Below are 27,724 nucleotides of genomic sequence, written 5' to 3'. Positions count from 1 at the left end.
CACAAAATTAGAACATGGTGATAAAAAAAAGTCATTTAGCATATGATTCTACTACTATACGAACACTTGGTCTAAAATCTAAGTCGATAAAAGTGAGCTAATGGAAAATATATAAACAATTCAAAAGAGAGAAGCAATGTGTCGCTGCTTCGCTGGAGTTGCTTGGCACTTATCGCTGCTACTCTCGCATTCGAGCTTTGGAGTTACTGCGAGCTGGTCGCTTGGTGAAGTGTTCCTGATCGATCGTGCGCGTAAGTAGTTTTCAAGTTTGGTTTTTGATTTTTCCAAGTGTTTTCATGATGGACTTGCCTTTCCGTTAGGGACGGTAGGTTTTTTGGACTGTTGCAATGAATCCCAACTTACAGTACATTCAGACTTTAAACTTAATTAATGATAAAAATGTTATTGAAAAGCTTATTGAAAGTGGTTCAGAAGAGGAATTAGATGCTATATCTACCTATTTGCAAATCCATAAAAATCTTATTGATAGTGGTCAAAAAATAGTTGATCCAGAAGTTGAAAAATTATTTCAGGTTATGGTAGCCAAACTCTTCAGTAAACGGCAATTAAAAAATGTTAAATCTTCAAAGGAAATTGATGAGATTGTAGGAATTGGTCAGATTCTTACCCAACAAAACATGAATAATGCCAATGTGCAAGACAATAACTCTCTTAAGCAGGGCGAAACTTGGATTAAACCCAAAAAAACGCACAAGCGTACTTTAAGTGATAGCAGTAACTCATCTGTTACAACAATAAAAAATAGATATTCTACTCTTAGAATAGATGACGGCATGGAAGTCAATCAAACGCCCAACACAAACCCTCAGGATATGGACCAATCAGAAGAAGGCGAATTCATAGCCCCTAGAAAAACTGCAAACCGTGTACCGCCGATTATAATATCTGATGTTACGTCTTGGAAGCCCCTTAGAGATGAAATTAAAAAATTTACCACAGCTATGGAGTGCGTACAAAAAGGTGGAGACATCCACATAAAAGTCAAATCTGATGGTGACTATTGCTCAGTCACAAAATTTTTGGATAATAAGGAAATACCTTATCACACATTTCCCCTACCAAGGGATAAGCCTATTAGAGTCGTAATAAAGAAGCTTTCAGTGCATACTAAACCTGAAGAAATATTAGAAGAACTCCAACAATTAAAAATTCCAGTTAAAACGGTTAGACAGATAACCAAAAAGATTGACAATGAAATTGTCAAATTGCCAACTTTCCTTATAGAAGTCCCACGGACTGTTGAAGGAAAAAAGATATTTCAGGTAACACATATCTTGGACCTTGCGGTCAAAATTACCTCTTTCCAACCAACCCCAGGACACAAACAGTGCCATAACTGTCAGAGATATGGACATAGTCGCTCCCACTGCAAACATAAACCAAGATGCTTAAAGTGCGGATTAAACCATATCACCACTAGTTGTACAAAAGATAGAAATCTTCCAGGAAAGTGTTGCCTTTGTGGGGGACCCCACGTCAGTTCCTACAGGGGTTGCGAAATGCACCCTGACAATATTAAACGTAAGATTGCTGAAAAAGAAAATCAAAGAGATGCCTGGAGAAAGACAAGAACAAATCCTCCAGAAAACAACTTAGAGAACTTCCCCCCATTACCGAGTAGGAGAAACACTAACGAAAATGTTAATGAAGCCAGTCCCTCATCAGCCAACCAGAATGAAGCTCACGAAAGAGAACAATTAGGCTCCGCCCCGGATTTCCTGAAATGGATCAAAAATCTATTTACTCAAGGCAAAGCGCTATTTGAACGCTTTTTTAAAGCCAAGTCAATAATGGAAAAGCTCCAAATAGGGTGGGAAGCCTTTGAACTTTTAGCAAATTTAAATTATGAATGTTAATATTGTAAATAACTATGCAAGCATCCAACTTACTGCCTCCAGTAGTTTAAATTTCGCCTTCTTTAATGCCAACGGAGTTCGCGGCAAGAACACTGAGATCATAAACTTTCTTAATTGCCATGACATTGATATTTTCTTAATTAACGAGACACATCTTCGAGCTAGTGATAAATTTAACATCCAAGGTTATAGAACCTTTAGAAAAGACAGAGAAAATAACAGGGGTGGTGGCACCCTGATTCTCATCAGAAGACACTTGCAGGCCAACTACTTTAATCTCCCAAGTTCTAGTAATATTGAAACTACTGCCATCATAGCTCACTCTCGCACTAATGAACCTATTGTTATTATTTCTGCTTATAATCCCCCGGGACATAATATCAGCAACAGTGACATGAGCATCTTTAGCGGCATTATGCTTCCCACAATACTAGCCGGAGACTTAAACGCGAAGCATCACTTCTGGAACTCTCGACGTGCAAATGCAAACGGGAACTTCCTTCATAATTATGCCCTTACAAATGATTTAAGTATCTTTGGACCAACGGATCCCACCAGATACAGCCATACTGGCAGCGCTGAAGTTCTTGATATTGTTATCACAAAAAATATTGCACAAATTCCCTTCCTACAAGTTTCACACCAGCTAACTTCCGATCATCTCCCTGTCAGATTTACTTATTACGGCTTTGAAAAAAATATTCCACTTAGAAAAATCACAAACTGGGATAAATTCATTCATTCTCTGGAAAAACTACCAGTGCATCCTGCTTTAGCCGATATTACTGACATTGAGTATCAAATCACTAAGGTCAATAATTGTATAAAAAGTGCTCTTGACAAATCTACTAAATATGAAGAACATAAAAAAGAAAAACTTCCAGATAACATTATTGACAAAATTAAGGACAAAAATCGCACCGCTAAAATTTGGCGCCGTACTGCTGATCCTAATATCAAAAGAATTCTTAACAGAAAAAATAGGAATATTAAAAATCTTCTAAGTGAATACGGATCTGATAGTTGGAATAATTTATTAGACTCAATGGACTTCAACCCTGATACAGTGTGGCGTATTGGGAAAGCGCTCAGAAAAACTCATAGCGACAACATTGGACCGTTGCACACCGATACTGGAATCGCATATTCTGAAAAAGATATGGCAGAAGTTCTTGCAACACATCTTGAAAAAACCTTCACGACAAATAACTCACAAGATGAAGATACAGAAGAGGAAGTTTTTAATTTCATTATTCACCTACCTGATAGAACAGATGGACAGCATATTGGTTACACCTCGCCCATTGAAATTCAACACATCATAAAAAATCTGAAAAATAGAAAGGCCCCCGGCTATGACGGGATAACAAATAAAGTGCTCAAAATTCTCCCCAAGGGATATATTGTCCTAATTACCAACATAATTAATGCCTGCATAAGGCTTAACTATTTTCCGCAGCAGTGGAAAATGGCACATATCATTACTTTTGTTAAACCTGGCAAAGATCCAAAAAATGTTAACTCTTATCGCCCAATTAGCCTGCTTCCAAGTCTTAGCAAAGTTTTTGAGCGAGTTCTACAGAAACGGCTGACCAGACACTTGGAAGATAGAGGGATAATTCAAAATGAACAGTTTGGTTTTCGCCCACAGCATAGCACAGTACATCAACTTCTCAATGTTACTGAATTTATTGCCGATTCCTTTTCCAAAAAGAATACTATTGCAAGCTGTTTCCTAGATTTAGAAAAGGCATTTGACAAGGTGTGGCATGAGGGACTCCTCTTTAAGCTATACCTTGCTCATCTGCCTATAAATTTTATCAAACTAATGCAAAGTTATCTAAAAAATCGCAATTTTCATGTCAAAATCAATAATACTTTATCCTCGAGAAAAAGAATCAAAAGCGGCGTCGCCCAGGGAAGTGTTTTGGGGCCAATTCTCTTTAATATCTTTACTAATGATATGCCAATCCCACTAAATTCAAAACTTGTGAAATATGCAGATGACACCGCTATTTTTACAAAATCTTTAAAACCACAGTTTGCAGTAGACAAATTAGAAGAAGCAGTTAACATCATCGCACATTACCTCAAATCTTGGAAACTTAAAGTCAATCTGACTAAATGTCAAATTCTGCTCTTTAGAAGGTATAGAAAATTTACTCCAGTAAACGTAAATATAAAGATAGAAGATCAGCCACTCCCCGTCGTCAATAGTACTAAATACCTAGGTGTCATTTTCGATTCACAACTCTTCTTCAAGGAACAGACTGCATATGCCTTACGGAAAGCTACAGCCGCAAAAATGGCTCTGTACCCCCTCATCAAAAGAGACTCAAAATTAAACATTCAATTAAAGAAAAGAGTTTACATGATGCTGATTAGACCGACACTACTTTATGCAATTCCCATATGGGCTACAGTGTTCAAAACGTACAGACACAAGTTACAAGTCTTTCAAAACAAGATTCTAAGAGAAATAGTTAATTCTCCTTGGTTTGTTCGAAATTTGCAAATACACAAAGAATTAAAAATCAGACCAATTGCTGACCAAATTATTTCAACCTGCCACAACTTTTATAGTAAAATTGAACAATCTCAATATGATCATATTAAGGAACTAATCAATTATGATCCAACACTTGAAAATGCTGCTAAGCGTCCTAGGAGCATTTTTCATAATCCAATCAAATAAAAAACTCAGTGGATTATTACTTTATATCATTATTTTCAAGAATTTTATATTTTATTAGTGTTCCTATAAAAAGACTTTGTTAGGAACACACAAACTGAATTAATTATGTGTGTTTCACCATCCCGCCTTCTAAACTGTGACTTATGCTGAAATATTGTGTCTTTTAAAATTATAAGTGTTTCTTAAAAAGTGTGTTTATTCCAGAACTTTGTACAGTGTGAACTGTTTGTGAATACTGTTAATTTATATGACTTTAACATTTCTCGTACGAGAACTCTTGAAATTCACCAGAAATATGTTACTGTTGACTTATTCCTCATTTGAGCCACTCCCACCAGTATAATTACGATCCATTTCATTCTGAACCTGTTTCAAAAGCATACTTAATTTAAATTACTTAATGTTTATTTTTTCAAATGCTTTATTAAGCATACTTTTCAGCTAGTTATATCTTTTGTCACAGCTCGAACAGCTCCCAGATGCTTTCTCACTCTACATACCTTTGTATTTGCTTCAGCTTCGCCTAGTAGTCGTGGCGTTACACGCCCATTTTTTCAATTATATGTACCAACGCCTAAGGGCATCTTTTTCAAAAGCGGTGGTTAAAGCAGCAGAGGCTGCTAATTGCCTCCTAACCATTCAAAAGACAAAGAAGCAATGTGTAGCTATCCAACCTTAGCAGAGTAACTGAGCAGTACACAAAGTTTTTAAGTGAAGTAGCATCTTTTAATGATGCAGCTTAACCCAGTCAGACTCATATCCAAGTGTAACCAAGTGCATACGGGAAAACTAAAATATTATAATTAACAGAATGGCTATCACTTCGTATTTCATATCACTTATAACATTCCGTGATATAAAAATAACTTGAACTAAAGGTTTGTGATACGAAAATGAAGAAGGTATCTTTCTATACCATACAATCACCAGAAGCATATGCTACTTTTTGGTTATAAAAAAAGTGTAATGGAAAAAGGTCATTTAATGGTCTGCCAATTAAAATGGAAAAATAAGATGCCTCCTACTCAAAGTACAACTTCATCAGCCAATGATGATAATGCTCTTCTTAAATTATAGACTTCAATTTGGAATATTACACAGTTAAGAGGCTAATTAATAAAGATCATACTATAATCCACTTAAGAACCATTTCAAATCTGCATTGAGCAAAAGTGATCATTTGGTCTGTTATGGTATATTGTTACAGTAATGATAATGCATGCCTATACACAGCTAGGTTGAAGAAGGGACATCTGTGGTCTGTTCTACATCCTGCAAATTAATAGATCTTACAATGAGTAATTATCATGGGCATGTGAGGGAGACACTAGCAGATTTAAAACAGAGGTGAAATAAAAGGGAAATTGTACACCATTACTGCATAGGAAAGTCACCATTCTAAGAAACTAGTACTGGCATATCAGTACTTAACATGATAAAGCCAAAGCAATAAAATGTTATAAATCCTAGGTGCACATTTCTGTTAACAATACTAAAAAAAATTTCACTGCTTTCTTTCCTTATAATTGTTTTCTTCAAAAATTGTTATAAAACAAATTTGACTATTCTGCAAGAAAATAATTTAATTTGAATATTTAGTGTTTGCTTAATATTTATATTTATTTTTCAATGCTATTAAATTTAGGTTTTTACCAGTTGCTGAGAAAGAAGATACTGAATCAGCTGAAATGTTCTGCAACAAGGTACAAAAACAGATATGCAAAGAACTTGGACTAGAGGTAACAACATTCACATCAGCAGATAAAGTCGAATATACCAAGTACATACTTAAAGAGGATGGCAAGCATTAATTCAGAAATAAAATGTAGAACAACAATTTTGTTCTCTAGGACCATACAGTCTGTGATATTACAAGAATATGTCATCAAATATGGCCAATATATATTTACTGAACTAAGTCTTTACTCCCCCCCCCCTTTTTTTTTTTTTTTTTTGTAAATTATACATTTCAGAAAAACTTAAGTTCTGTTTAAAGAACAATGTTATTTTAATGTTCATATGCAAAAAATGTTTTGTATGTATGTTTGTATATTCTTCACACTGTCGAAAAACTACACCACCTAAAGCCATCATATTTTGAACTTTGATTTTATTTATTTCATATTTTGTGCGAATAAGGAACTTTTGATTTAAAAACTAAAGCATTTTAAAACTTTGTGTTGCCACTGAGCAAAATGTAATATATCTGTTTTTTTTTTTTTTAAATTTAATTGTGTTGTAGAAAATGGCAGCAACTAGGACCCCTAAATTTTGAACACACATAATCCTCTACCCGAACATGTGCACCTTGAAGCCCTAATTTTTTTTTAAATTTCATATTTTGTTCAACATGGAATATGAAATGAAATGTTTCATTAAAAACTGCAATGTAAAAGCCTTTATATTGCCGCTCAACAAAACATATTTATGTTTCAAATTTATTAAGAATTTGGTGATAATAAAAGATGTGTATTCCTACTTAGCAAAGTTATTTGTCTTTCAAATTTAATAAAAGATCTCATTTAAAAGAAATATTTTGTGACAGTCCAATATAAAATATTTTAATTTTTCACATACCAGTTTGTTACCATTAGGTGAATTGTATGCTATTTCATTTTTCTTTCAAATTTATTGTGCTATTTAATTAACAAACTAAGCTAAATAATAAACAGATTCATTTCGATTATTGTTATTTGCCAGGTGTGCATGTTAAAATGCATTAACTGGATCGAGCAAAATTATACATATATTATTAAAAAGGGTTTTTCGTATATCATCTCCAAGAAACAGAAATTTAATTAAAATGATAAATTATTGGAATAAATTTAATCAATATTTAAAAAACTTACTTTTAAATTTATAGAGTTTTACTTCAAAAACTATCATTCTATAGAATATATTCACCATGCATGGAAAAGCACTTTAATTACACATATTTGAAAAACTCAGATTTGGCTTAAATTCATTTTATAATACACAGTTTAAGTTATTAAACTATTTGTAACATGACTAAAATGTAAAATATTTGAACATTTAATTAGGTATTCTAAATTTCATGTTCTTTGGTTAAATTCATTGAGTTTTTCTTACTGAGAAAATCCTGAGTAGGAAATGACAGCTTTTACTCACCAAATAACTTTTAAATATGATGAAAATAAAATTAACTGTGTAGATAAACTTGGTATTGTGCTATATAATTATGCAAAATAAATACAAATATTAACACTGATTAAACACTGGTTGAATCTTCATAAAAAGTTCAATAAATATCTACAGTAGATTAAGAAAATTCAGATCAAATAAAATATGATAAAAATTATACTAATTTTTAAGTTTCATTTATTTGTAAGAAACATTTTCCTCAGTAAAAACTAAAAATTAAAAACCAAAATTTTTTTCAGTGATATGTTCAATTAAATTTATTTGCAATTTTTTCATTCATCTTGCACCCCCAAACAGGGTTGCGACCCACAGATTGAATATCATTGATATGGAGTGTCGCTTCACTTGTGAGTCTGAATTTAGACCAACGACTGGAAGGAATAATGTATATAAAGGCTCAAATGAAAAAATAGACAGAAATTGATCCCATTTGCTACCAAGAATGGTATGACCTAATCCAGTACATTTCTTTACCATAAAAAATACACAAAATTACTTGGCAACCCCGTAATGGACAGAACCAGATAGACCATATACTTATTGATTCTAGACATGGATCTGATATTAGCAATATAACAACTTACTGTGGCACTGTTTTTGATTCTGGACACTTTCCCATAATGTCCAAAAATCAGTGCACACTGTCCAATTCCTAAAAGATTGAAGTGGTAAAACAAAAATGCTACAACTGTGGGCAGTTAAAGCACCAAGATACAAGATTAAAATTTCAATTTTATCTCAATGACAAGTTGAATTCAGCTGATGTTGAATTCATTAAAAATCTGCAATTAAGAATACATCTTTTGCCAGAAAAGTTCCAGGACAAAGGACAAATCTTATGGCACATATCACAAATCAAATTCAGTTCTGATATCATACGCACATTTACACAACATTCTTCTTACAACAACTCCATGTTTGCATCGGTGTGTGCTGTAGATGAGCGACCAGCTCTGGGATTGTCTTGCACTGAATCTCTGCCTTCATGAAACCTTTTGTCAAAAACACGACTTCTTGAAAGTGCCTAGCCTGCATATGCTTGCTTAATCATGTTCCACATTTCATTAAGGGTTTTCCTGGGCTTAATGCAGAATTTGTTCACTCTTTGCTCATAATTAGCATCCACTGTGTCACCTTAAAGAATGCGACAATCCAAACAGTGTGTTGCCAAGAGCAGCCCTCCTTACTATGTCCTGGAACTGTTCTGACAAAGGATGTGCTTTCCATAGTACAAGAAACTGCATTCTTGGTGACAAGTGAAAATATTTATAAAGATTGGTTTGATATAGAATGTGAGCCTGTTACAAAAAAAAAAAAAAAAAAAAAAAAAAAAAAAAAAAAAACTACAGAGAAAATATTCAAGGATCTCAGTTCAAGTTTTTAGGGAGGCAAGAAGGCAGAAGAAGATGCCCAAGAAGAAAAAGAGAATTTTTTAGAGACCTACATCGGTGTGTCTCTAAAAAAGGTGCTCAACATCATAAGATTTGAAAATGGTTCCATAAAAAAATTATCCTGTAAATAAGCACATTGGTCAAAAAAGATCTGCTAACAACAGCAGCTTTACTAATTGACAATGCACCATGCAATATTCTTCTAAGCTATCTTCTGATGCTGGAAAGATCATTAAAATGTTCCCTCCTCATCCATTGTGATTTCAATGATTCAGCCAGAATAATCACAGAAGTGTCACATGAAAAACGAAATGCATATGCAGGAAACATTTTCTGCACATAATACTTGAGAAAAATGGGAAACTTACAAGCTTTTGGAAAAAACTAACCATTTTAGATGCTGCAATCTTGATTCTTAAATTATGGAGTGAAATTAAAACCTCTACTCTAATTCAGAACTGGGGGGGGGGGATATCCCTGATATCATAAAGGAAAAAGCAACTTTTTTGCAGCATCAAAAATGTTGTAGCAACAAATGTTTTTGTTGTTGAAATCGTTTCTAGCAGTCTTGATTTTGAACATATAAATGAAGAAAATGTGGGAAAATGGCAAAAACATGAAAACTATAAATTCTGCTTAAATCAAAATATTGTAGAAAAGTCACTAAGGAGGTACAGTAAATGTAAAAAAGAAGGAGGTGAAATTGTAACAAATGTAAACCTCAACGATGTACAAGAAATTATAGACAGCCTCTTTTAACTTCATGACTTACCTTATCCGTACATGTACATTATTTAAAATATCTGAAATTTTTAGAGGATTTTGGACTATCAACGAATACCTAGGACATAATTAAAATAGATAATGTGGAGTTGAATATATTCTAAATTATATTAATGATTAAGATACAATAACATGCCGAACAAGTATTAATTTAGAGGTCAAACAACAAAAATCAGCAATATATTTTAAAATTTGAAAATACAATGCTGATTTTTGTTGTTTGACTTCTAAATTAATATATTAATGTTATTTTTCAGAAAACAAATATATTTAAAAGACAAGCAGTATATCCATTTTTAACACAACAAAAATTACTTTCAGAAGATACATAAAAGTGTTGGGAAAGTCTGTATAAGTTGTCCAAGTGGGTACAATAATAATGAAGAAGAAAGGAAGCAAATGCATTTTCCTTTATGCTACATATACTTGCTTAAACAAGAGCCTCCCCTTCCAAACAAAATAAGTGGTAATGCTATGTCAAGAGTGAATTACATGACTAATAAAAAGAGATGAAAGGCAACACTAGATTATACATTATAACATGCTATATTAAAAAACTGTATAATTTTATCTATTAACATTGTTTTCTTTTCTCTTGTTTAAAGAAGCATTTTTGTGAAAGTTTCAAGATGTTACGAATGACAGATTTTATATCAAAATTTTAAATATTGGAGATATAATGATTAAAAAAATAACACAAAAAAATTTTAATTCACAAATCTTGGAAAAATCATAATTGTAAATATTCAAATACACTTATTTTAAAAATATACTTTCTGATCTATCTGGTAATGAAAAAACATGAAATTTAGCTACAAGCAGTTTGATTAGTAAGTTAAGATACCTTCAAAATTAAAAGATAAATTAATTTTTGAAAAACTAGTTGAAATGCACATTGTATCCTCTAAAGAACGAGTACTAAATTTTGTACATCTAGTCCTTTATATTTCTGTTCTGTGTAATACACATACATGCAAACTCTTCTATTATTGTAGAGTATATATTTACAGTTATATGCAAATTATTTTTCATCCACTCGTAAAAATAATCAATTTTATTCTTCTATAAAGTTGCATTTTCTAAAGATATGTTTCATACAAATGAAACTCTTAAATTAATTATAGTTCTGCATTTTATCTTAGTGATATTAAAAAAAAGAAAAATCATTTTATGTATTTTTAAGGGAAAATATTACATACAGCATGATAATTGTGTTTTACTTTTGAATGACCTTTTAAAAATATAGCTGAAGTTATTTTAAATTTCTCACCTATTCTATTCATACAGTCGGGCATACAGATCCTGAGTAAGTCTAATATATGCTTCTTTCTCCTCTGGAGTCATTTTAGCTACAATTTCTTCTGTAACTTCAGTTAAAGCATATTTCTGGTCTCCAACAGTAACCATTAAATGATCGTCATCATCACTCTCCATTTCACCTACTTCTGCAAATAAAAAATACATTCTAAAAACAGAGTGAAATTTTAACCACTAGAACTTCAATAAGTCAAACTGAATGTTCAAGTGCAAAATTAGAAATTAATGTTAAATTTCCAAAATAAGTCAACTTTTTGATCATTTAAAATTTTTTCGATGTTTTTCACGAATTTCTCTTTAAAACAAATCTCAAAATTTAACACACAAATTGTTAATGTTTGCAATATTTCATATCCTTTCATTTATATTTATTACACTTAAATTAGGATGACAGAAAACAGACTACACTTCTAAATATTAAAGTGAAAAGAATAGTTACATGAAGTGGTGAAATTCATTAAGATTAACAACTACTTTTTATTATGCTGTCACCATGGACAAGAACTTGGGAGAACAGCAATGAGCTTTAAGTAAACTATCACTTTTGTTTATTGTTTGTAAATAAAAATCTAATTCATTCATAAACTTTACGGTTGAATGTTAATTACAAATACTACTAATTTTTTTATCATTTTCTTCTCCCATACAATGCACAATGATAACTAATATATGCTCATGTACACATCAGTTCTCATACTTTGATTTGAAAATATTGCATCAATCACAGAATTTCTCTCACTCAGTTCTGCTCATATAGTGTTTCATATTCACAAATCCATGAATTAACAATCACAACACTTTTAAAAGTGGCATATCTTTAGAATTCTCAATAGACTGTTAAGAGTTGTCATACATTTCTTTTTACATTTAGTATATTATTTATATCTATTAAATGATTTCTTTAAATATAATAAGATAGTGATAGTATTTGGTTGCAGTATTCTTTTATTTAAAAAATGATTACACACAAAAGAGAAACAAATACATTGAGAATTGAGGCTAATGCATTGAACTGTGTCATAACAAGAACTTGTCTTCATGATATCTAGCATAACTCCAAGAATACATTTAATGCTTTACGATATTTTGTTCTCAATCTAATACCTATTTTAAATACCTAATTTGAGAAGTTTTGGTTTACCTCATAATATCTTATTTTACGAAAGTTTGTTCACAGCTTCAAGTAAAGTACAACTTCCAGTTTATCAATTTTAGCTAAAATTTACTATGTTTTTTCAATTGATATAAAAGTATCTTAAATACTAAAATTAAAAAATCTAGGATTATATTTTAGTATAGTTTTTCATTAAAAATTATTATGGGTTTCAAGTAAAGTACTACTTCCAGTAGTCCAGTTTTACTCAAAATCTAATGTCAAAAACATAACTTTTTGGGAGTTACGATGGACGGAAGAATTATCATACACACACAAACATTGTTGTAAATATAGTAAAAACTTGTTGTGAGGGCCTTCATTTGTGCTTAATCACTAAAAGCTCACTATTAAATCTGGACTGAAAACCTTATGAAAGGTAAAAACAGTGAAAGCCCTTTTTTCCATTTTGAGGGTCTGTCAAGTTCATGAGATTTTCTTGGGCTCAAAGTCCCACTAGTGTAAACAGACTTTTATGGGTTTTAAGAAAAGTACCACTTCCAGTTGTCCAATTTTAACCAAAATTTAATTAATTCTTTATATGAATGCCAATGGAATAAATACAGAAAAGGGAAATTTCATTGTTAACTGTAAACTCGCTATAATTTTTTTTTAAATAAAAAACAATGCCTCCCTTAACTATGTATTTATGTTGGCAAGAGGTGAACCATGCTTACTTTAAAGTTTATATACATGATTTAGCATTTTCTACACCAATATTACTGCATATAATAATAATTAATAGATTAATATAATCTATTAAACAAGAGATTACCAAAAGGAACAATGCTGATGTGTAAAACCATTTCACAAATGCAATAATTATCTTGCATATCTTGGATGCAGAAATACAACATGTGCGCATAGAGCTTAACTTCTACATCAACGATTTCAACAGAAAACATCAGATGGTTGATTGTGTAATAGGTTTTTACAGATTAATTGTGATAGCGATAGAAATCAATTCTAAATCGCACTTTATTTAATAGTGACTCTTCTTTGTTTCTTTGGTATCTAAAATGAGCTATTGAAAAAATGGCAGTCAATATAAGCAAAAGCTAATTTTTGCAATAAATTACCTAAATACCTGCAAATTTTAATAATCACTTCATCATCAAAATAAAGATATAAAAATACCAATAAGTCTCCAATTATGCAATGAATAGAATAGATTTAAAGTAAAATGATCAACCAATATATCTCCATCTTGTACAATGTTCAAACTTATTAAGTGCACAAGAGAACTAAACTTTTTTGACTTCTAAATTATCTCTCTCAGATAGAAAACTGAGGTGGAATTGCACGGTTAATGCACAGGACTACAGAAAACTCAGCTGATCAATGTTTATGTATGCCTGTAAATGTAAACACTGATCAGCTAGTGCTTCTGCAGTGGCTTAAAATTTAAATGTCAATTTATTTTCATTTTCTAAGGTACACATTGCACAAAAAAAAAAGGGGAGGGACAGTTTTATATCACCTGTTCTACTGGACTGATTGCAAAATTTAACTTGTGTTTCCTATGTCTTGAAAGCTCGACTTAGGATACATATTAGATTTATATGTAGCATTGCTGTAACATATGTATTTTGACACAAAAATTGCACTTTTTGTGAAATAACATACAAATTTGTTTCCATATTTCGATTCTACAACCCAAATTGTGTCTAGATATTAAATTTTCTCATTTTTCGTGAGAAATTAAAACATTTATCTTGGCACATTTTCTTCAGTTTGCGCCAAGAATAATTCGCTAGGTGAACTTTATAATTTACAGCAACTTATTTTCCTTTCCTTTTTTCATTGTACAAGGAGCGAAAAAAAAAGGTCATCGTTCATACTTTCAAATAATTTGAACAAAAGTATGTAAACCACATTTGGCATTTTATCGCTCATAACAAATATGCCAAATTTCAAAACATGCCAATATGCAAATTCTTGTATATCTTAGGAAATATTGAATAAAAACTCTAATTTTTTTCAGGTATGCTTAGAAATATGTCTACTTTAAGATGATGGCAAAAGTTTGATAGGTTATAATTTTCTAAAAAATCCAATTCCAAAATGTTTTTCTAAAAATTTATAAAAATTATTTTAAAGTACATCATAAAAAATGGGTGGAACCTAAGTTTTGAAATGTGAAAGGAAGGATCAAATAAGTTTAATAAAAAAAAAGATATATTAATAAATATATACCAAATTCAATTAACATGGAGGAGCTAAAATTTTGAGAGCTAATTTTTTAAAAACTACTCATGTGATTTTTACAAAACTTGGCATTTTGGCATAATTTGAGTCAAAGAATCAAAATATGGAAAAAAATTGGTATGTTATTTCAGAAAAAGTCCAATTTTGTGTAAAAATACCTATGTTAGAACAATGCTATATATAAATCTAATATATATACTAAGTCATGTTTTAGAGACATAGAAAGTGAAGTTAAATTTCGACAATTCGTCCAGTAGAATGAGAGATATATTACTGTCCCCCCTTTTTTTTTGTGTGTGTGCAAAGTGTACATACATAGATGCATAAATGAACATGTTTCCAATAAATACATGCATACAATTTCTGAGTCTGGTCCTGATAACATACGAGTAACAAATATATATTTTGTGTAAGTAAAAATTAAAGGTTTGGCTGAGAAAAAATTGCATATACAAGTATGCTATGAGGCAACAATCTAACAGGATTATTAGTTTTCTTCTGGAGAAATAACAATGAGATAATAATAATAATCTTAAGATAATAATGAGAATATCTTATATAGAATAAATAAGCAAATAAAATACGAATCATTAGGAATAATTTTGGTTTTGTTATGCAAAGTTATTTTATGTTTCTCTTAGCAATTTTGTTCACTTTCAAAAATCTGCAAAAAGTTACAAATTACAAGTTTGTTAATAATTTTTTTCCCAGTACCTACTCTAGCATATTTTCTCTTTTACCTGGTTCTATGAAGGATTGTGCAGGCTTTGAGCTATCTTCCGATTCACTGCTACTTTCATCATTGCTGTTGTGACCAGGTATCACTAGTTTGGTCTCAGCTCCACCTTTCCTTTCATGTGCCAGAAGAGCTTCCATGATATCATCTTGTTTGGCAAAAGATGAATTTGTTTCAACTGCAAAGTTTGAAACAGCATCATGACCCCAGGCATAATCAGATGTCTAGATTAAAAATTATAATTGAAGAAACGATGATATTTTCAATATTTAAATATCAATGGCTAAAATTAACAAGACATATAAACAAGCCATATTATATTGATAACATAATAAATAATCAATTCTGATTTTAGAAAAATTATAGCAATGTTAAAAATTGAATTTCATATCTTTTCTTTCATGCTAACGAGTATACAGAAATGTATAAGAATGAAATTGAAAATTTATAATTAGTGTACTTATGTAAAAAAGTTATTCAGTGTTTTTCACTACATTTATTAAAAAGAACGATTTCAATGTGAAAATATATCATTAATTAGCTTCACATGCAGTGATTCTTCTACTTTAAGCATAAATTTATCATGTTTTAAATTTCATGGATTTATTATTTAATAAAATATGAAGAATATCTATTAAAATATTTTTCTTAAAATATAGTAAATAAATGTTCTGTTTTAGAAACATTTTCTTCAGACATTGAAACTAAATCAATAATTAGATTTTCAATCACATAATGGAATCTTATAATTGAGTGTGGAATCACTGATTGTGGATTTGATTTGTTTTATTTTAAAATTCTAAGTAAACACTTTGAAAAATATTGCAATAATGCTGACATGTACATTATGCAGTTTATTAAAAAAAAGTCCTATATTCCCTCATCCCAATAAATAAAATGGTAAACATTAAAATCAAGTAATCCTTGGCATTACTCAATTTTAATACAAAAACAAATATGCATTACAGATGAACAAAAGGTAGGAGTACAAAATTGGAAGGAGGAGGCAATATTTTAAATGATTGATCTACTATTTAAGGAACTCGTAACTATCTTTTCCCCACTATTTCAGCAGCACCAAAAGGAAGGAAAAAAAAAGCAATAATTTTGAAAATCAATTTTATTATCTTATTACAACAAGTTAAATTTTCTAGATAAAAAGAGCCATTAGATTCAGAGCTGAAAATCTGCTGCTAAATACTCTATCTAACTATTTAATAGTAATCACTGCAGCTAATAATACAAATCGTTTCATTGTTCTAAGAATATCACAAGATCATACAGAAATTATGAAGGCATCTCTGTACATTGTCTTCATCAACCAAGTTCTGCCAAGCCAGAAATTTTACAATGAAATAGATGCAGTATTAAAAAGGATCAGATTCAGAGATTAAGGCCATTTAACCTCCTCCTCTGTATGCAACGTTAAATGTGGTTTTGCATTATTCTGAAGAAATATATGCTAATTAACAAACACAGTGTATCTCCTCTCCTCTACCTGTATGGAAGCATTTTAACTCACAAAAGCATTTATCAGCCTTAACAGCATGGCTTCACGATACAGTTTACAATTTACCAAACCACATGACAATGTCACCAAGTTTTTGTCCATGCAGGGATGCCTAAATCTTTATCCTACATTTTCTTATCATTTAACCATTTATAAAATAATACCGGATAAAACTTTTTTGGGGGAGAAGGAGGCTTTAGACATACTTCATCATATTGTCATTCTATGCTATTTTCTTCATACAACAGTTTCTCTGAATATCAGCTGAACTCTAGCTCAATATTTTACCAAAGAATCTTGAAATAAGATCTGCCACAGCTATCAAGTTGACTTAAAAGTTTGATTTTTAGGAGAAAATGAACAGTAGCTAATCTGTCTTACTTAATTATGATTCTAATATAAAATAATGTATATAAGAGCATGCATCATTGTGTACATGTACAGGAACAGCACTAGACTTTTTACCAACTGGTATGAACTCTGCAACTTCTAAATACTACCACTCTGTGTCTTCCTAAATTCTAAAGGATTTGAGCCTCTTAAATTCAGACATTTGGTACAACTGCACGATTGTACCAGCTATGAGTACATATGAAGCAAGCTCAGCTATGTTTTCTTTTTCATGGCTATTACCTACTTATGTAGTTTCATTTGTATAAATTTGTATGATTTATGAACATGGAAACCAACTCACAAAAGAAAATTCCTAATATACTATTAAAACAGCTATATTTTAGCTAATGCAGTGCTAGTCTTCTATAACTTTAATGTATTAAAAATAAACTCTGCTTTTAAATTACAAATGTTTATATACTCAGCTAATATAGTAATAAGTCTTGCTCCTTATGCAAAATATAATTAAACTTAAATCTTTAAACAACCCATTCCAAAGAACAACTACCTATTTGAATTAGAAAACACACCTATAAAGCTTATGAGTGATAGATATTCACTCTTATATGGGGAAGTAACATATCGTTAATCAAAGAGTAACATACAAAATTTCCAGTTCTTAAATGCTTGGTAAAAATTTAAATTTCTATAATATATCACCTCCTTGGCTTCTGCTTTTACAGTACTCTCAACCATCCAAATAGGTTGTTCTTTCTTTTCTTGAATATTCTTTGCATTTGATGATTCATCAACTCCAAAATTGATGGTGATGCCTTGGTTACTGATATCATAACTCTTATTTCTGGTTGCATCTCCACTCCATGTAGTATGGTTTTCATTTGTAACAGTGGCTTGATAACTATTTTTAGTTTTGTTAGTACTAGCATCTCTGTAATCCAAAATAAAGAGTTAAAAAGTATCAAGTAACAGAAGATCGAGAGATAAAAAATTATTTATGAAACATATTTAACATATCTATAATTTTATGAAACATATTCAACTTATCCATCATTTTAAATAAATATTTAAACTACACAATTAATCCTTTTAATGCACATAAATAAAAATATATTTTAACTTATTTATATCAGGTGTCCCTAGTTTTTTTCAGTTTTACTTTTCTAGAACTCGTAAACCTTCACTGACCCTTCCCTAAACAAAACTAATTTCAGGGATAAAATATATGAAGAAAGTTAGGAAACACAAAATTATTCTGGGAATTGAAATAAAATATGCTGATTTTTGCCAAAAAGAAAGGGATGGGTGTCAATTTTTTGCCTGTTGTGTAGTCTCACAAGAATCAATCTCATTTTAATGAATGTCAAGTCTGTCAAAATGCTTGTACTTTTCCTCTTAATATATAAATATTTCATGAATGACAACTTAATGAAAATGGAATACAGACTTTAATCCATTTGGTAAACAGCAACTTATAGTAAATAAGAAGGAAAAAATCCTTTAATTTTGCCTTAATCATTACAAGATGTGAAAAGTTGAGAGAGGAAATCATATTCTATGTTTGATGACACACCTACAACAGAAAAGCATAACAGTGGTATTTCAAAAGTTAATTATTATTATGATCCCATTCTGTAAAAGCCACAAGATTTAGATATATCACAAGTGAAAACAAGCTTCAAATGGTTGGCAGTCCTAACAATGATACGATTGTTTATAGTTTGTTCGGTACTGTTCTCTTATTGGGACTGCAGTCGTCACCAGATGCTCAGAGATTGATTTATATGAAGTCACCAAAGTTTATATTTTAAAAAAGTAAAAGAATGCATTTCAAAATTAGCAATGAGAACACAAATTCTAAAGATATAATGGTCACTTTTGTTTTTATTATTCTTGTATTTACCATGGAGTTGAAAATTTGGGACTCGCCTAATAATGAAACACCTTCTATAAAATTTTTTCGGCCCTCTGGAAGAAAGTGCAAGATAAAACATAAAATGAAGTTCTACTTCAATTCAAAAGAAGCATCAGAATGGAGATGTGAAGATCTGGATTTGAACATTTCTGCATTAAACATAAGTATAATTTTATCGATCACAATACTAGTTAATCATACTCAAACTTTTGAAAATTATGGGGCAGTGCAAAATATACTTCAATGCGGCACTGAACGTAACCAATTAGATTCTTATTCGAGTTAATGTGGTGGCAGCAGCATCCTAAAGCGTAAATCTTTTCAGACATTTTAAATTATATCCGCAGTTTCAAGGCTCCCCTTTAATCTTAATTCACTAAATTCTCCAAGCTTTTTTTTTTTTTTTTTTTTTTTTTTTTCCAATTGCTTTGGTAAGTTGCTTAATTTACATTAAAAATTTCTAATTATATAAATATCTGTTATTTTTCCCTTGGATTTTTTTTCAACTAAACCATATCATAAATATGTTGGCGATTATTTTTATGCTTCCGAATTTTTTGTCAGATGTTCAACTTTTGGCGTTATCTGAATCTGGTCCCAATAACAGAAGAGTACCATTTGTTCGTGACAAGAAAAGCTCCGAGTAAACATGCTATCATATTTTCTTTCTTTAATATAAATGTTAACAATTTGTGTTCACTCACGATTCTCTTAATACAAGAAGAACTCTGATTATTCTATGTGTTAATGTGCTTCCTTAAAAAAAAAAAAAAAAAAAAAAAAAAAAAAAAAAAAAAAAAAGTTTGATTTACCGAGAAGTTTGGAAGATGCTGTTGTATCTTCCTTCCAAGAAAGATATATTTTACTCGACATCCCAAAAAAAGGAAAATGGCTATTAAATAAACTACAAATCAATGAACGCATTTGGAAGTATAACATGAAAAGTTGCAATAGAAGGAAAAGCATACATTCTAACAACTCGTTCAGTGATTTTACAATACTACTTTTAACAATGTTGCAATTTATTTACTAGTGGCAAAGAAACTGTTGTTGACTAACAGGCAGGAAAAATCCTTTAGCAAAATGCACCTATTGGGTGAAACAGTTTTTTGGAACAGATATACTCTCTATATCTAATCAAAAAACCAAATAAGCGAATAAGTGACCCACGAAAAATTGAGAACATAGAAGAAAATCTGTTCATACAAAGGTAAAGGAAAGTTCTTACACAAAACTGGATATTTGGTAGGTTATGCAACGAATTTTGCGAATTCTTTCTTACTGAGGTTCTAAAAAAGGAGGACACCCCTCATGGCAAAAATCATCAACCATGTACAAGAAGGATAATTAATTTATTAAGATTGCTGACGAGCATATAAAAATAAAAAACTGGAAAAAGCAGATTAGAGATATTTTGTTTGGATTTGAAATAAATTTAATTTTGTTGATCAAATAATGGCTGCTTTTTTACAAAATGTTGAAATATCGTGGGGCTCGGCTTAATGACAGAATAAAAATTAACATGGCACAATTATTATCACGATTCTTACTCTGTGGTTGGCACATCGCAAATATGATTGGGATAAGAAAATGCTTCTGATGCTATATTATTAAAAGCAATCAGGGGAAACATGGCAGCCACAATGTATATGCAAGAAGTAAACATAAACTTCACAATAATCTGACAACTTGGTGTTTCAGAAATAGAGGTAATAAGAAGTATCCCAAAGCTTAATAATCACATAATTTAGTTCATTTAACACACGATTACAAAAGATAAAATAGTCTGACTACTGAGCTCGAAAACTTTCCCTAGCTTTTTTTTTTAAGAATTCAAAATCAAACTGAATTATTATTCACATTGCACTGTGGATCATGATTATATACATATACCTTTTAATCTGGGTCATGTCAGTGGGCTCTGGCTCTAAGATCTCTGGTGCTAGCTTTATGTCATCAACTTCTCTCAAGAGATTATACAGAGGTTCAATCTGCTCATTAAACCTTGCTAATAACAAACGAGAATCTGTCTTGGGTAAAGCACTTTCATCTTCGATGACGGGAGCATCACAGAAACTGCAACGAAATTCCCCAGTCATAAAGTCACATAATTGATCAGCTTCGAGATCAGTAAAGGTTTTTTCACAAGAAGTACACTTAAAGGAAGCCCTACTTGTTGAGTCTCTTTCTTCAGTTTCAATTTTCCGACGCATGTGGTCTAGCTTGTACTTCAAAACATTTACAAAAATCTAAGAATAAAATAAGAAAATATGTTAATCTGCTGCAATGATATCAAATTTTAATATTAAAACTACTATGAAAAATTAACAACAAATGAACATCCAATGAAGAATGGCATCATAATAAAGCTGAACTTTTATAATCAAATCTTTGATTTATAGCAAAATATTTCAAATTACTTTTTCATTAACAGAAACAAGACAGATTATGAATAAGAATAATCTGCTAAATACCTGACAGAAGTAATAAAAGGTTAATGAGCATGATACCAAATTCAAATGTAATACAGTACAAAGTCTTTAATCCGGACCTCAAAGCTACAAATTTTCTGCACATGTGTAAATGCTTAATGAGTTTACGAATGCGCGTTTAATGTATAACGGACGGTATAAGCTAGGCTAAAAGGTTAGAGTTGACTTTAGGGTACCCCTTGTATAATATTATCACGAAATTGTTGTTTCGTTAATCGCCAAGTTGTTGTCTCATTTATGACAACCTGAGTAGTTGAATGCTATGGAATCCCTATTATGACATAATTGGTTTCAGCGAATTTGAATCATGGGAAAAAATTTGGAAAGTGTTGTGTCAGATTTTAGGTAAGGGCTTGTGTGTGATGGATTAGTACGTTGTTATTTTGTGGTTTACACGGTAAATTGGCTGAATGTGGTAAGATTAATTTGAAGTTTCTGTAGGATTTGCAACGAAAGGGAAAAAAGCATTAATTGACTGGTGTGCAAATGAAGGTTTACTTTGTAGCCATTATTAAGTGTCCTGTTTGGAGGAAGGAAATGCTACTCGGTATCCATGTACTGCCAAAAATCGCCAAGAGGTACCCTAAAATATACTTTTACCGGCTAAAATTATCTATTTCAGTTAATGTTGCAGATTGCGTTGTTCCTTAATCTTCTAATTAGATCCAGCTTATTATTTTTTTGCAGACTATTAGAGCAATTTTATAAAAAGTAAGCTTGAACTTTCGATTATGTCAAAAAGAGTTTCTGATTCTGGAGCTGCCAAAGGATCTACAAAGTGAAAGCATGTTTCAATGTACCGCTTCCGATAGTGAAGAAAATGACAAAGAGGTTATTGAAAATGAAAAAATTTCGATTGGCAAGTTAGTCAGTATTCTCGAAACAGCAATTACAGGACTTGAACAGTGGAACTGAACAAGAAATTATGTCTTTTTATAGAATTAAAGAGAAAGTATTAGCACAAAAAACGAAGCAACTTAAACAACTTACATTGAAAGAAATGTTTAATAATAAACAAATAAATATTAAGCCTTTTTTTTTTTTTTTTTTTTTTTTTTTTTTTGTAAATTTTGATACCTTTTAGATCATAATTGCTCTTTATTTCATAAATTACGTTTCATATTTTTAATTTTATAATTTCTGCATGCCATCTTACCAGATTTAAATTGATGATCTATAATCCGGAATCGCTGAAGTCCCGATGAGTCTGGATTAAAATCTTTTTACTGTACACTACTTTCAGATAAAAATATTACATGATCAATATGACTAGATATCCCAGATTCCACTGGTAAGATCTGGACTTTAGTATGATGTTCACCATCAGTATACATTACAAATTCTGTAAATAAAGTAACTCGCCATATGAACTCAGAAAAAGAGTGCAAATTTGTGCCTAGCAGCCAAAAACAGAAAAGCTGAAAAGACCTGAGTGCCCAGCACAGCAGACTTTTATACAGAGTCAGAAGTTTAGCTGCCATTCTGAAGGAAAGGACTGTTTGAGATTTAGAAAAACAGGCTGGACAAAGTAATAATTGGAAATCTGAAGTCAAGACTAATGAAAATCTTAAAACTCAATTCGCGAAAATTGCACATTTCAGAAAAACATGTCTGTAGACCTACTAAACAAGCCAATTTTGATACAACTGCAGATGGATCTTCTCTGACTTTTTCAAAATTATTAAGGAAATAATAATGTTTTCTGTATTATAGGCATAATTTACACAAGGGGTAGTCAACCATTTTATACCTGCCGCCCACCTACTAGGTAGTAAAATTTTCTTACCACCCACCTATTTCGCAGGAACTTAATTTAGTGTAAATGCAAGGTAATTTTTTGAGTGGAGCCTTAGTGAAAATATATACAGTTAAATTTATCTATTTATTTATGTTTTGCATAGTTAGCCGGCAGTTCCAGGAAAACTGTTTCGGATGGGAAATCTTCATTGGTAAGAAAAGAAAAAAATCATTTCTTGGAAAATTTCTCCTAGCCTCAGGCTTTGCTAAGATGTGATAATCCCACTGTTGCAAAAACATCTAAGAGAAACGGCAAAAACTTACATGTACAAATTATGGAACAGGAGAGAGCTGCACGTGGGAGAACAGACTTTCATAATCAGATGAACAAAAGCCTCTACCACCATTATTAAAGCTTAAATCACCCACTAGTGGATGGTTGGGTCCAGGTTGACAAACCCCGATTTACACCACAGCTGGTAGAATGTCAGAGATCAAAGATGCTTCGACACCTATCAATAAATTATTTGTATTGTTTTTCATTTTTGAGGATGTTTTTAGTGCAAATGCATGCACACATACTAATTCATTTTTCATTTTTATATACAGCTTTTGTATTTTTGATTTTTCCCAAATTTTCGATGCAGAACCATGTGTGTACCTGATGTTTTTATTATCTCTTTATGAGCATATTTCTATGTTCAAAATTGTTTTTCAAATATACTTTACTGATGTGCCCTACTGATTCCATACCTATCTTTACTTCTTTTACGTTTTCTGGAATATTCTTTTATATGAGCAATTTATCTTTTAGTTTTCCAGCAGCTTTGTGAAAATGTTGTGCAAATATTTTATTAAGTTCTTAATATTTTCAAATCTTTGATGAAGGCTGGATCTAAAGCCCCATGAATTCTGGTGACACACAATCCTTACGAACATCATGGGTCGTATTGTCAGACTTGGTGTCCATGTACACATCGATCTATTTTCACTTAAACATGAGAGAATTTCACATACTAGGCATTGTGCATTGCCTTAACTTGCATGTACACGTCATCTAGGACATGGTTTTATTTTTTTATAATTTAATTTGACATTTACACTGTTCATACTTTCAAGCTTTTTTTAATACATGATAGCATATAAAAAATTGTGTTTCAGAAATGTAAGAACATGAAATTTTATACAGCATATAATTTCACTAATGACAGTGGACAGATCAGGGTTATTATAAGAAACATGAGGAAACACTATGTCTATTATTCCCCATTTTCATTGCGAGCTGGCAAGCAAGATTGGGATAGAATTATAAATACTCGTCTGTTTTATCAAAAATTTATGTAATATGACGATTGTCGAAGGTGGTCATGCAAAAAGCACCAGCTACCTCTCAATAGTCCGAGCATGTTCTTATATTTCTTCACCACTAATGTTCCATTATTATTTAAGGAAAAAAAAAAGGAAGAATAATATAAGAAAAAAAAATTCTTATATTATTCTTCCTTTTTTTTTCCCTTAAATAATTTAAATTAAAACAACTGCAAATTTACATAGGCAATATCAGCAATTTATTAAAAGCAAAAAAACTCACTTTGTAATTAATGTAATAATAGTTCTGTCTCGTAGCTTTCCCATCTGAACCTGTTTCCATTTTTAAGCGAACTTTCACAAAACGATCATTTTTTAACTGAGCAATTACTGAACGCAACTGTTTTCGTTCAAATTTTAAAAGTTCAACGAGATCATCTTCTTTCATACATGGATTACGAATAAGCATATCCATTAATATCGCATGTTCGACGTTATAAAAACCTCTCATAACTAAACGAACAAGTCTTTTCAATGCTGTTGGTACCTCGGTTACAACTGTAGACATTTCACAAATAAGAAATTAACAAGAAAAACTAAACACTATTGAGCAAAACAATTCGGTGAATGATGAATTTATATTTGCAATAAAGGTATGACTGATTAGCAGAATAAGATTCAATTCACTTTATCCCATGAAATGTTTCGTGGCAACATATCATTTCCCATTTTAAGTATTGAATCCAAACTTATATCTCATGAAAAAATCAAAGACAGAATATTCCAAACAAATGACAACCGGTATTCTTAAAAAACATTTCTACCCAAACTCACGTTCACGTTGTTGCCACATCTTCAGAACTATTAACACTAATCCGACTCAAAATTCAACAAGCGCCTGGCCCCAGCCACCACCCCAAGCTCTTATTGGACACGACTTCTGATGTCATACAGTGACGAAAAGAATTCTCTGCAGCATTTTTGTGCGCCAAAAGCTTGAGCTCGAGATCATTTAAGCGCTGAAACAGGCGAAGCAATGGAATAATTTGCCCTATTTGCGAAAAAATTACAAAAATAAAAAGCAGCTTCAGAAATATATTGTTAATATACATAATATTAGAAAAAAGGTGCAATTCGATGTGCAGTCTATAATCGTTTAGCAGTATTTTGGTCATTAGACGAATATCGAAGTCATTTGACAATAAACACTTTTTATAAGATATAAAAGTTAAGAAACAAAACAATAATACATAAAAAAGCAGAATGATAACTCCAATTGACAAAGTCAAATAAACGATATTACAAGTATTTTACGATTTAAAAGTATCTTATAACTTTATCTTATTTTTAACCACAAACGAGGAGAAATTAAAGCCTAGGATTAGAAAGTAAAAAATTAATCTGACTAAGAACAATTTTGATACCAAACAATCTCTTTATAACAAGCAATAAATGAAAGGAAGGTTATTTAATTATCAAACAGTTCATTTTTATAAAAAAATAACTAAATTTTACATTTATATCACTTTTAAAAACACTTCTCTGCAAAATAAACCGCTAATTCATGGAAACTGCGGCAGACATTATTAACACAGTAAGAGTTAAGTGCTATTTTTTGACATTGCTGACGAAGCAAATCTTGTTAATGGTCTCCTTTTATATGAAATTATAAAACACATTTCTTAAATATCAGTATAGCGCTATGAATTGCATTGAATACAGATTGCTTAGCCAAACACTATTTACGCATTATAAAGTTTTATCTATTCCATTAACATGATTAAACAATTTATATAAAAAGTGCCGACATATTTTCTTATACTCTTAGGTTCGTTTTAATTGCAAATATTCTGTTACATTGCACAAATTCGCATTAACACAGGAGAGAACCAAATCCAAAGTAGTTATATGTTCCTCTTGACATAACTCAAACGAAATAGATAATGGAATCTTTTCAGCCTGACGTCATAAACGGCAACCAATAAGAACAGGGGTGGTGGCTGAGGCCAGGCGCTTGTCAAAATTCACAATCTTTGGAGTAATTACCGAAGGAGGCTACGTCGTGAAAAGTTTCTGCAATGTGCTACCATCTAGTGGTAAAAATAAATTTATGAATTATTGATTATTAACTACTTAGAAAGAAAAATATTTGATTACTACAATATAATTGTAATTAATATCATGAAGATTTATTTATATAAAAGACTTGCAGTTACGAATTGCTCAAATTTACGAAATGTCGAATTGATCGCGTAAAATAGTCTATGGAAACCAATTTCCATATGTATTTAGGAACAAAAACAACATATTCTTTAGACTAGAAGAGAAATACGCTAATGTGACAATCAAAATCGTAAAAAACAACCTTGTATTTAGCGTAGGTATAATGAAACACTCAATCGATTTCGAGGGCAGCTAAAGGTCCCTCCTCATCAGGAAAAAGAAATACATAGAAAGAAGAAAATAGGAGAAGGAGTCACAGAAACACGTGGTCCTTATCAGCACTGCACGTGGTTATAACTAGATTTTTATTCAGAGTTGCACTGGCCGCCTACTTTTACTGAGCCAGGCTATCTGATAAAGCATAAAGAAATATTAGCGAAGTTAAAATAGGGAGCGAGGGTCAATTATTTGAAGTTCAGATTTTGAGCGTAAGGTGCATTTGCCCCTCGCTCCCTATTTTAACGTCGCTAATATTTCTTTATGCTTTATCAGATAGCCTGGCTCAGTAAAAGTAGGCGGCCAGTGCAACTCTGAATAAAAATCTAGTTATAACCACGTGCAGTGCTGATAAGGACCACGTGTTTCTGTGACTCCTTCTCCTATTTTCTTCTTTTTATGTGTTTCTTTCTCTTGATGAGGAGGGACCTTTAGCTGCCCTCGAAATCGATTGAGTGTTTCATTATACCTACGCTAAATACAAGGTTGTTTTTTACGATTTTGAACATATTCTTTCTTTTTGAACTTTTTTCTTTCACTGCTTTCCCTTCTAAGTAATTTCGATGGTAATACAGTACCGATAGATGACGGCTTATAATATCAATAAGATTTTTTACCGCCTAATTTCAAGAAGTAAAATGTTTAAAAAT

At 31.2% G+C, this 27,724-nt stretch overlaps 2 protein-coding genes across 3 annotated transcripts in view; one reads left to right on the top strand and one right to left on the bottom strand.

The window, feature by feature from the left end:
• The window catches only part of LOC118198940 (lipid droplet-regulating VLDL assembly factor AUP1 homolog), a 48,107-nt gene extending 39,018 nt beyond the window's left edge, over positions 1-9,089 (top strand). Inside the window, exon 8 of the mRNA XM_085819586.1 lies at positions 6,218-9,089. Within this exon, the coding sequence (XP_085675712.1) occupies positions 6,218-6,383 (166 nt within the window). The 3' untranslated portion in view covers positions 6,384-9,089. The remainder of the gene's footprint in view (positions 1-6,217) is intronic.
• TfIIEalpha (transcription factor IIEalpha) overlaps positions 1-25,530 on the bottom strand; it is a 28,223-nt gene extending 2,693 nt beyond the window's left edge. The window contains exons 1-5 of one of the 2 annotated variants that reach the window (XM_085819585.1): positions 24,919-25,530; positions 20,992-21,347; positions 17,886-18,114; positions 15,327-15,546; positions 11,179-11,353 (exon numbers count right to left, since the gene is read on the bottom strand). In XM_085819585.1, coding sequence (XP_085675711.1) covers positions 11,184-11,353; positions 15,327-15,546; positions 17,886-18,114; positions 20,992-21,347; positions 24,919-25,203 — 1,260 coding nt within the window. In that variant the 5' untranslated portion in view covers positions 25,204-25,530 and the 3' untranslated portion in view covers positions 11,179-11,183. The remainder of the gene's footprint in view (positions 1-11,178; positions 11,354-15,326; positions 15,547-17,885; positions 18,115-20,991; positions 21,348-24,918) is intronic. The other variant, XM_035370719.2, reaches the window with a different exon arrangement.
• Between the last annotated feature and the right edge of the window lie 2,194 nt (positions 25,531-27,724).

This window comes from Stegodyphus dumicola, chromosome 6, assembly GCF_044657685.1.
Source record: "Stegodyphus dumicola isolate Sdum_Otavi_A_Nest chromosome 6, ASM4465768v1".
Taxonomy (NCBI): domain Eukaryota; kingdom Metazoa; phylum Arthropoda; class Arachnida; order Araneae; family Eresidae; genus Stegodyphus; species Stegodyphus dumicola.
This window is presented reverse-complemented; position numbering and strand designations above follow the sequence as displayed.